The 12160-nt window shown below is 39.9% G+C and overlaps 1 protein-coding gene across 1 annotated transcript in view; it reads right to left on the bottom strand.

The window, feature by feature from the left end:
• Positions 1-12160, bottom strand: part of soga1 (suppressor of glucose, autophagy associated 1) — a 72722-nt gene that overhangs the window by 6265 nt on the left and 54297 nt on the right. The window contains exons 6-13 of the mRNA XM_051662583.1: positions 11936-12064; positions 10164-10289; positions 8886-9116; positions 8130-8264; positions 7858-8028; positions 3834-4094; positions 2677-2747; positions 1136-2588 (exon numbers count right to left, since the gene is read on the bottom strand). Coding sequence (XP_051518543.1) covers positions 1136-2588; positions 2677-2747; positions 3834-4094; positions 7858-8028; positions 8130-8264; positions 8886-9116; positions 10164-10289; positions 11936-12064 — 2577 coding nt within the window. The remainder of the gene's footprint in view (positions 1-1135; positions 2589-2676; positions 2748-3833; positions 4095-7857; positions 8029-8129; positions 8265-8885; positions 9117-10163; positions 10290-11935; positions 12065-12160) is intronic.

The raw sequence follows: 12160 nt of genomic DNA on the forward strand, positions 1-12160 counted from the left end.
GCTCGTAACATGTTGATTATTCAAGCTAATTTTAGAAGGGAAAAACTATAGTCTAAAGGCGTTCTGGAACCACATTATATTGTCCTGTCACATACTGAACTGTCGGAGTCATATCAGACACATGAAGATGAATTCTCATTTACTGCTGTGTATTTTAGTGAAAGATGCCGGTATCCATCAATATTCCTGCTTTCTATATGTCTCCGCTACGGTCTACTGTCATTAAAATACCCGCATCTGCAGCTCTACTATGCGGCGCTTCATGTCTACTCACATTAATGCGGGGAAGTGTGGCAACGCATGCGGAGCGGGAAAGGGTATAAATACTGTATCTTTTTGCTTCTTCATATGATTTTGTTGCATACATTTAACACACTAGTTTAAAGGGCTATTCACACCAAGCATTTCTACACATATGCTCACACAATCACTTAGCCAGGTGTCAGATGACTAGCACAAAGATTTAGATCTTGTCCGGATTGAGTTGTCCTTCGGTCCGAATCCGGACCAGAGTCCGCCTATTGAGTACCCCTGTGTTATATGCTGCTTAATACAGTGCTTGCTGTGTGTACAGGAAAAGCCTCAGTATTTTTAAAAGAGTCAGTATTTTTAATAATTTTTTATGAATAAACAATATAACATGATATAAACATGATGTACTGTTATAAGAACACGGATTTGTGAGAGTTTAGCAGAACAGAAGGTGTAAGAATAAACACCTTGGTAATGGCATACTACTATACTACTCCTATTTCTGCAATAGACATAGCAGAAGTTGTAAGAGTATAATGTGTACCATGCCATTGCAAACTCAGCCCATGAAACACACGTCACCGCTGTTATCGGTGAGTCTGGCCAATCGCATATAAGCTGTGTCGTCATCAGAGCTTGTGCAGCCGTTCTGGAGCAACTGCGCTGGCTGAGCCAGCCGGCTGGTCTTGAATCGCTCTCACAGTACTTTGATGGCATATGTCACGGTAATGCTGTGGTGGCACAGACTAAAGTCAGACATCATTTCTAACTGACATGCACTGCTTTAAGACACTGATCGGTCTGAGCAGCATTGCATGAAGTCGAACACACCTAATTACTCAATCAGTTGTTTTTGATTAAACACAATCAACCAATGACTCACCTCCAGGGTACTAGAACTTATGCTCATTGCGTCCTTTCCAGTGGCTACCATCTCATCTCTTTGTGTTTTCATAAACCTCTTATTGACGATCTTCGTAATGTTGTCTGTTCCAATCAAGGATCCAGGGAGGCTTTCAAGTTTTGGTTCGTCCATGGTGCCCATTGGTGCTGTCCTGCCACAAACGTTGCGGAAAAACTCCTGGACCATTCCATGCTTCTGAGCTGCAGTTTCTCCCAGACCAATTCCTATGCTAGGACAGGAGGGTTTCCCAGCGGCTTGTCTTCCTGGACACGGATCTGCTTTCCATAAGGATTCAACACTTCCGGAGTGTTCCACCACGCTGAAAAGACTGGACAAGCCATCGTTGAGGCCGCTAAGCACTGGACTGTCACGTGTGGTGGTGGAACGTGCCCATGCAGAACCATTCTGTGATCCACTGCGGTTTTGGAGATTCCAGACACTGCGTTCCCTTGAGGATGTGGAGGAGGTCTCAAGTTTAGAGGAGGAGGTGGAGATCCTACGGGTAAGCTTGGGTGAGCCATATTTGGGTGAGCAACAGGGTCTATCTATGCGACTGTGGACTTTCTCCAGCGATGATGAGATTTGTCGGGACCGTGATGATGCAAGTGAGGTGGATGGACGAGGAGACCACACTTTCCCTTGAATGCCTCTAGTTGTTGGAATGGGGCCATCCGTTTGTAGGCCAATGCTGACAAACTGTGCTGTTTGCGTTCCTGTGCTAGAAACACCCACAGTTTGACTCCCAGTATCTTTGCTGCACTTCCTCTCCTGGGAACTGGAGCGAATGGCCTGTCGCACGCAGTTGGTCATCTCCTTCATGTCATCACTAAGGTTGCCTGAAATCTCCAGTCCATGGAATGGAGCGGAACCTCCCGTTTGTCCCTCAAGTAGGTCTCTATGCTGCTGTGAAAGTGAACTCAACCATTGCTCATAAGACAATGAGGAAGTGGTTGATAAGGGTGCAGATTCAGAGGTTTGACCTGATGCATCCATCATGTCTATATCCCTTGACGCAAATCCATGCTGGGGCTCCTGCTGAGCCTTTTCCTTGACTGGCCTCCTCTCCATTCTCCTCACTGTTGGAGGACTATAATAGATGCGAATGCCTGTCTTATCTGGAGCGGTGTAGCTTCTTTGGATGTACTCCTTGCTCAGCTCCAGTCCTGGGAAGCTGCTGTTGGAGTTGGTTCTCGGGCAGTCCCATGTCTTAAATTGGTCGCCCTTCTCAAATATGGCATAATCGCTGGTAAGGTACTTCCAATTCTTCTCGTTAAGGTCACTCAGATCAGTGTGAGCCAGCAGGGACAAATGGGCAGTGGATTGGTGCTGCCCAACATTTCCATCTTGTACACCGTTTACATTGTGTTCAGGAAGGAAGAGACTGGTGTCCAGTAGACTCTTAAATTCAGAGAGGGCGGAAACTGACTTGGTCCTGTAAGGAAAGAATGGAGATTATCATAAAAGAATAAAAAATCTGACGACAAGGGGATGCAATTTACACCTCATGTAAGTCATTTTACCTTTGTAAGGCAAAGCTGTTGGTGGCTGTATCCGCTGATGTTTCCTTCTCTGAGGTTTTATCATAAAGAGCCTGAAAAGGAAATGAGCTATTTTAGTGAAGTTTTACAGAATGGTATGCTTTGGTCATCCCCCCTCCACAGTACTCCCATTCATTGATGTGGTATTACTGAGTCAGCTTATTTTCTATTTAGGAAATGAGGTCATTCAAATTAGCTAGTTTCCTCTGAGGGGGTAATGATACTGGTATGGCTCATCACAGATACTTAAATGACCCAGTTCCTCTCAATGAGGCATGGTATCAGACTTTTTCATTTAGGACATTATATGAAACAAAGAAATTAGAGCATGAAGCTTTATTGTCACAAAGAAGAAAGGAGAGACTACAACTTTAGTCTCATTTCTTTTCCAGTCTCAATACTTAAAGTGTGGTTAGTGCAGACACACTGACCACACTGTCTCAGGGTGCGTTCCAGTTTGAACACAAACATTGTGAGCAGCCAAATGGATTTTCAAACCAAGTATTTCTAGATAAATGATGCAACATACAACATAATGAGAATGTCTGCAGGCTCTCTGTGCTATGGAAGTGTTTAAAGATGTCATATCCGGCCATTATGTGGAGGGAGCACTGAGCCAGTTGAGGAAGTGTGGGGGTAAAATATGTGTAGAAGACACAATAATCTGTCATGTTTACACATCCTCACCAACCCAAATAAAACAACAGATTAAAAGGGCCCAGATAAAAAGGTATATATGGCAGTAAATATGGCTTCCTAAGCCTTTTAAAGCACTTGACAATTGACTTTGAACATATCCAAACATAGTGCATTGTCAGTTTTGATATCATTGACACCAAAACGTAATTGGTTCTTGCGTATCTCATGACTAATTGTGACAAGCCATATTTAAAAAATGTGGATGTGCAAATTATATTTGAGAACAACATGGGGAGGGGTAGAATATCAGTGAATAATGACTTAAATGTCATCTGTTCCTCACACAAAGCTATCACAGGGCTTCACAAGACTTGGAATATAGTGCACAAGTCGCATGGACTAATTTTATGGTACTTTTAAGGAGCTTTGAAAGCTCCTGGTTACTGTATGGGTTCGTTGCATAGAAAAGAGCAACGTGAACATCCTGCTAAACTTCTCACCTGTGTGCTTTTGCTCTGGGCATCTCTTAAATGCTGTTCCCATTGGCTTCTTTCCTGGTTGAAGTGCTCCAGAAGCTCTAGTCTCTCTCGACTCCGGTTCCTCTCACTAATCTGCAGCTGTTTGGTGAGGTCCATCACGGCAGCGTAAGAGTCTGCCAGCAGGTGTTGATGCTCCTCTCGCTCCTTTTTCAGCGCCCCCTTGAGATCTGGAGAATCCTTTTCACCCCCAGTCACAGAAGCTTTCCCCACTTTCCCCTCCAGCTGATAAGAGAATTTCACCATTTAATGAGCCTCTAAGTGCAATTAGGAAACATACTTAATAGAATAAAAAACCACACACACACACACACACTCAAGGTCATGAGTTACAGTGATTTCACCACAGAAAAAAATTGTTCTTAAGCACGTTGTAAAGCAGACTGTCTAAAAAGCCACTTGTCTGTGGTAAAGTCATCATAACATGCCACTTAGAGTGGCCCATTGCTTAAGACAATATGCTTAAGACAACAACATAAAAAAAATAGTAACATTTGTTATTAAGAAAAATCTGAATAAACAATTTTACAGACAAGTAATATAGTTTATTAGCCTAACTGTACCCTGCTTGCCAAGCAATATGCAACTTGGCACATTAATATAGAATTAAACTGATATGTGGTATATATGAATGTGCTCATATTGGCTTTTCTTTACAATGGTTTCGAAAATTGCTCATCCAGTCAAAATTCTGAGTAACATCTAGTGTCAAAATTTAGAGTTTTATAACTCATAATTTAATAAGTTGGGAAAGGGCATGGAAATTGTCATTTTAACTTTATACTTTGGATTATGTTTCCAGTCCAGTAAGTATTAAAATAGTCTACTCTCATCCCCCATCCTCATTTGACTTTCTTCTGCTCTGTCAATTGGAGCTGCAAATCTTCAGAAATCCTCAATTTCATGAGCTTACGTGAATCAGGTTATTAAAACACACAGCCTGCTGGGAACTCATCAGACAATAATGTGACCAGCTTCTCATGGTGATAATGCCTAATGTGTTTTGATTTGGATGGCATGACGAGTTTAATGGGTTGATGTGGTTATTTATTCCAAAAACCTCCTCATAAACCCTAATGATTATGGGAAAGTGGCTTGTAACACTTTGCCAATCTGCCAAACAGGCACCTTCATACTAGGGAGGGCGATGTTACCAGCTGTGCCAAGCAGACTGGCACAAAAATGCTCCACAAACACTTTTATTCCTTTCAGAATGTTGATGTGGTTTGTAAATTGTGATTTTTTTTTTCATTAGACTCACATCATCAATGAATAAAAGGTGATAAAGAACAGCATCAAGAAAAGACGAAATAGTAATATAGTAACAGCATTAAGTTCCCCTTCTGGTGTCAGTAAGCTGTCTTATTAATACAGTGATGAATCAGTTTTCTGTGACAGGTTTTATTAGTGCCACAGAGGTCACAGCTCAAACTTAGGCGTTAGGTCCCATCTCTCCCATTCCTCTCTTTATCACTTGGCTTCTTCTCTGCACCACAGTCACCACAGAAAACAAAGAAAGTGCAGATAAGAGGAGTGGCAGAGAGGAAGGGAGCTCAGTTATATTGAGCATTCAGACCAGTAATGATGAAAGCGGCAGTCTAGTGCCATTAGGTGCAATCTATCTGCATGCATGTGAACTTTTTTGGAAGGTAGACTGTTTTTACTGCTGTTACTTCTATAACAAGGAAGGGAGGAGAGTGAGAGTATTTCAACTAATCTAAATAAGTATGCATGCCCTGGCTCTCTATGCACTGTTTAAGACATCTACAGTGTAAACATATCTGATTTAAAGGTACAGTGTGAAATGATCTGTATTTTGAGGTCATCAGCATCGGATAACGCAGTTCGCATGGACAGTTAAGATTTTGGTAGTTATGCCAGGCCCAAATATACTGACAGCCTTGTGAAAAGACAAACATTTTCTATTTTCAATATATTTATTCAATATGTCCTATTCCTCCCCTAGTTCATTAATTAAGTTATTTAGAAGACTGCAGGAATGTGTCTCAGGGCAGAGATATTAAACTCATCTTTCACCATCATGCCCAGCAACAAGGCTGTAAGCACACATACAAACTCCCTCTCACCCCCCTTGATACCACCACATTGCTGCTGACACTGCAGATGGCACACACAGCTCTCTTTTCAGACTACTTGTGCAAGTCTCACTAACAGGAGACCAAATGTTAACAAAAATTAAATTACAGCTGCCATCTCACAGATAACTGATTGCAAGCTTATCTAACAATAACTAGGGAAATTTAACTGGCTTCAGGTTTTTAGAATTAAGTACGCAAGAGGAATTACCATAATCTGTGTATGTTAAATCAATGACTTCAGTCATGAAGTGTAGGAGTTAAAGTAAAATTGCTCAGTGTGCTCTGAGATCAATGCTAAATTAATTACTTTACACCTACAGCGTAAAGACTTATAACATTTTTCACCTCTGTGGACACTTTCAGATTTTATTGTGTTTCAGGCCCCAATGCATTTAACAGCAATTTTTCATACTCATTGACTTTAATTTTAAAGGCTAAACAAAATAAAAAATACAAACATTAAAACAGCAAAGGATTACATGCGTAATTCTTCCCCTAATATTTGATAAGACTATATTTGGCAGCAAATACTGTTACTTTTTGGGTATGTAGTATGTACAGTATAAATCAGTATTAAACATTTTGACATTAAAAGATTTCTTCTTTAAAAAATGCTTATTAGCTAAAATATTATTATTTATTAGCTATTTTTAAACCATTTCATAGATTTAAAATTAGATTGAGGTCTGAAATCTTTGATTGGCTCATTTCAGGACATGCACCTTTGGGTATGTTAAGCCACACCACTGTTGTTATTTTTCTGGTCTTTCCTTACTTGTTCTCCAAATCCCAGTGATTTGATCATCAGATTGCAACATACTTTCCCACAGGTTTTTTACAGTATTTAGCCCCATGCCCCAATCCATGATGGTTTTTTACAGTATTTAGCCCCATGCCCCAATCCATGATTTTTCTTCTGTACTTCCCTACCTTTCCAGTCACTGCTGCTAACAATCTCTAAAACACAATGCTGCCATCATTGAGCTCCACTTTAGGAATGGTGTTCTCAGAGTGTTGTTTTGTCCTATGTATGCGCTAAACCAGTGGTTCTCAACCTTTTTTTGATGAATGTCCCCGTACTTCATTCCCTTACCCCAGCCGCCTGCGTCGCTAGACTAGACTGCGCAGATGCGTCACTACATTTCAAAATCAGATGAACAGTGGTACAAATGCATACCAACCTGTATAATTGAGAACCAACTGATATACTCAAAGCCTAGATCAACATTTTAATGCAAAGAGGAACTTGACGATAGATTTGATTATTATGACTGATAAACGCCCCCATTTGTAACCTAACGCCACCCTCTCTACTAATTTGTTCTCAGCGCCCCCTGGCATCCTTTGAACGCCCCCTGGGGGGGCGGTATCACCCCCATTGAGAACCCCTGCGCTAAACATTCAGCTCTTCTCTTTGATGCCCAAAAGTTCAGTTTTGGTCTCATTATACCATAAAATCTCCCTCCAAATTGATTTGTATTTCAAATCACTATGGGAAACTCCAGCTGAGATCAGTTTTGAACAACTGTCCATGGGGTGAATACTTTTATTGACACTGTAAGACCAGGGTATGTTCCTGTTGACATACTGTAGAATTGATTTAAACATGCCAGTAACTGTTGACTAGAGGAACATATTGATTAAAAAGTCACTATAAGCTTTTATTATAAATTGATCTTCACGTTTTAAACTGCAAGGTAGGGAACAACGTATATGCAGGCATTACCTACTCATGCCTGCATGAGTCAAATGAGGACGTTAAAGTCTTTATATACTGTACAAATACTAATTCAGCAAAAGAAGCCAACATTTGCCTTAACTGTTTAAGATGTCAATCTTATGTGGCCACTAATCTATATAGACCTTCCTGATAGGACACAGCATTTTACCTGAATGATGATGCTCTTGAGTTCCATCCGCTCAACTTCCCATGATGCTTTAGCACGGGCAAACTGCTGCGTTAGCTCCTGTGAACTTTGTTGCTCCTCACGCAGCTCGGCGCTAAGATCCTGTAACGCCACCTTCAGGTCCGACAGAGTACTGCCAAAACCGCTAGGCTGCTGAGGGGGCAACAGGACATGTAGCTGTGAAGGCTTGAATACAGGACAATACAAATCTAACTCAAATTACTTTCCTACTGAAGGAATATGGTTTAACAAACCTGTGTGCAGCTTTTCTCTGTGATGGTGTACTCTTTGGGTGGTTGCTCCTCAGCAGCCGACATCTTGTTGTCTCCATATTGAGAAGAAAGTCCATCTTCCTCAAGCAAAATACGGAGATCCTTGACACTGTTTACCTAGAGGAACATATTGGAAATGCCTATATTTTCATAATAGTGCCTTTAATGCCTATACTTTCATAATAGGCTAAAACTGTGGTTCTAAACTAATTTTATTTCAGGACCCAGATTTACATTGGAAATCAATTGTAAACACAAATATCTGTAAAATAAAACATTTATTAATTTATTCCTATTTATTAAAATTACTATGAGCTGCATAGGCCCAGCAATATATAAAATGATCAATACAACATGGTGGCTCGTCACATAATCTGTTCATTTTGGCATCTGCCTTTTTGGCTTACCTCTACAAAGTTACAGATGAATTCGCAGCAAAATAATGTGACAGACTTTGACGTCAACATCAAAAAATACAGGTAGCATTTTCCTATATTTTAAACATTGATAAGCTATTTAATTTGCTATCTGATCTGTGCACAATTGTATTGTTAGTTATATTACATTATTTGCATTTAGCATTGATTTTTTTCCCCCTCCCTGCTGTTCTTGACCATATCAGAACAGAACTGTGACCTATTCTGGGTCTCCCCACACTTTATGATAACCACTGGGCTAATGGATCATTCTACCTCAAAGCGATGAATCCCCAGTTGTTTGTTAAAAATGGCTCCATACCTCCAGTATATCTTTGCCCTCTATGTCTAGTTTCTTGCCGATTCTCCACTGTTTCAGGAGCCAGCGCAGTTTGAGGCTGATGAGCAGCAGACTCTCTTTGAGCTGCTGTGACTCCTGCACCAGCAGGTTCCTCTCCTGACTCCACAGCTTCTGTTGTAGACGCGTCTGTAGACTCAGACTTTGCAGCTGGAAGTCTCGACGGAGGAGGGCCTTCTGATGCTCTTCATGAAGCTACAGAGAAAGAAAGAGAAAGAGAGAGAGGTTATTACATGGTATTTAACAAGAGAGATGCCTGTAAGCAGGAAGAGTCAATACCTATTGTATTTCTGTTGTTTTATTAGCAAGCACTGTATTATTGTATTTGTTACAGGGAAAACGTGTGAAAGATGATACTAAGATTTTTTGTGGAGATTTGCGAAGCATCTGTGCAGTTAGTCATGTTTACATTTTTTGTGATTATAGTACTACAGTTTATCTGGTTAGTATACTATAACTATGCTTTACTGTAATTTTTGCCAAGTATACATGTTCCTGGATCAACATCCTTGTTGGTCCTGGAACTAAATTCCTAAGCAATCAGATTTTAGGGTTAGGGTTATGTTTTATCTTAGGGCTATTAGGGCCTAAACAACATAATTATCAACTTTTTATTTCCCTCTGATTATAAAGGTAGCTCATGGTCAGGTTTGAGATTTGGGATAGGACCAACAAAGTATGCTGATCCCAGAACACACCCTACTTACCGCCTATCTATATATTAGTGTATTTAGTGTCTGAATTAGTTGACCAGTGATTCTCAATGTGTGGGTTGGGAGTTGCAACAATAAAATGGGTTGCAAGTCTGTTCTGATCGCAGAGAGCAGGGAATTTTTTTTTAAATAAAAATAATCAAACAGAACTAACCATATCATCGTGTAAAATAAGGACAGCAAAATAAACAGGCTTATCGACTTTTTAAAGTGAGAAGAAAACGCTTCCCATATCTTTTGCTATGGATCCAATCAAACTCTAAGGTATTCTGCTGAAATGTCATCTGTCTTTTAGTAGAAGGTAGCCAGTTTTGTCAACTTGGGCAGGTTGCATGACAGTCCTTAACCTTGAAAGCCATGAACAAAACCATGCCAGATAAAAATACATTACATTTTGGTACAGTGATGCCTCACCACTTAATGTCCAAAACGTGGGTGCTTAAGTAAAGTCAGTTGAGAACCACTGTAGTATCATATGTGATCTGGAAGATCTATATTCCCACAACTTGTGTAAGCATGTGTCTGGCACCTGAGAGAGTTTATGCGTGTCAGTGTGGCGTGCATGTCTCTCCTGTGACAGTGCTTCCTGTGCTCCCTGAGCTTTCTCTCTCGCTTCTGACAACAGAGCGTGCAGCTCACCAACCTGCTCTGACAGCTGCAGAAGACAATGACAAGAGAGAAGAGAGGAGAGAGAGAGATTAGCAGTCACTGATGACAGATAAATAACAGGGACAATAAAATGTCCCCCTGGCAAGACTTGCTGTCAAAACAGTCTTGTAAATGTCCAAATGTTTCAGCGCTACAATGCTAAATAATAACGGAGGCTAATATCACAGTCAACAACTTTCAATTAGCTTAGAATCAATCATCAATGCAGAGAATAGAGTCTATATTTGTCCATTTTTACAAGTTAGAGACATTGAACCCAACACTAATAGATTTCTAACCAAAAACAAACAGTCCAGCATGCCCTTCCTATAATTTAAAGCATGGGACCAGAGTTGATGATCACATGATCTCAGTTATCCCTTTCTCTTTCTAAGAAAAAAAAAACAAAAACACACATTTGCCAGCTAGTTAAATGTTGACCATTAAATAGTTTTAAGTAAACATGGCTGGATGTTTCATTAATTTTCTGGAATGCCGCAAGGGCATTTGGCACAATGTAAAGGATGCCAAATCAAAATGCATTCTCTCATGATTTAAAGTCCTCCATAATGGAGTGTTTTTAATCATAATGACAATATTTACTGCTTTAATGTAAAAGATTGTGTATTTCTCAGGAGTATTATAATGCTTTGTGCAAGTTTATTCGATAGTTGTGAACTTTTATTGTCTGCACCAAGTTAAACTGAGAAAAAATTAAATAAGCAGTCTTCAGCATCATAAGGCAGCATGCCAATAATAGTTACATTATGTATAACAATATATGTTCAGTTCAAGGATCAGCAATCTCTTTCTCTTAGTGCTGGGGTAAATTGTGTAATTGAAGAGCATGAGAACTAATAAGGCAAAAACTGAACAACATTGGAAGTGAGAACTATATTTGCTCATGTGTGGACAGGTCGTGTTATATTTTATGGGTACATGGGTCTTTTTATAAATACATAAAAACTCTCCATGGTCTATGAATGTCCCATTAAATCGTTTTGCTATCGTTGCATGAACCCTAATTTCCAAATTACCTATGAACCTCAGATTTGAGTGAATGTAGCATAAGCCTTCACTTTAGCTTCTGAGCTTTTGAAATGTTAAAATGCTAAACCATTAGCTGATTCAAGCTCATCCAAAGAGTAAGAGAGAGCACCACTAATTCACAGTCTGACTTTGACTCTAATGGCCAGCGTTGAGAGAGGACGAAACTGTAATAGAGCAATACTGTAAACTGATAAACATAACAACCTCCCAGTGCTGTTCTAAAGTAAAACACTAATAAAAATATTCAAAACTTCTTAAATGTCAGTAACATCTACAGACAAAAACATTAACAGCAATAACATCTTTGTGGGATCATTTGTTAAGCGTTAACACGGTATTATATGATTATTTTTCAATAATAACATTTTTCAGTATTTTTCTTATATACCAGTTCTCTCCCAAAGCTAAGCGAGCTGCCTTGCTGCGTACTGTCTACATAGGCAGCTACCTTCTAAGGCAGCATCTTAACTATCATATAGTCTCATAAGTGACTGATTTTAAATACTCTACATAGACAGCAACTTTGTTAGTACGCACTCAATGAATGTGACTACAATAAGATAATAACAGAACTGAAGTGTATTTGTGCACATAGCACCTTACCAGATCAGCGTTTGTTTCCTTCAAGTCAGGCTCTTCATCTTTGTTGCTGTCTTTGTGGCTGCTGCTCTCCTTCTCTGCCTTGCATGGGTGAACTTTGATCTCACAGTCTGGCTGGTCTCTAGAGTCAGGCTGTTGCATGCATGCATGGGCAAGTTAATGCAGAAAAACAAAAGACAACAATAAAGAAGAGCATGACAGAGGACAGAAAAGATCAAGAGTAATATG

This window comes from Myxocyprinus asiaticus, chromosome 29 (genome assembly GCF_019703515.2).
Source record: "Myxocyprinus asiaticus isolate MX2 ecotype Aquarium Trade chromosome 29, UBuf_Myxa_2, whole genome shotgun sequence".
Classification (NCBI taxonomy): domain Eukaryota; kingdom Metazoa; phylum Chordata; class Actinopteri; order Cypriniformes; family Catostomidae; genus Myxocyprinus; species Myxocyprinus asiaticus.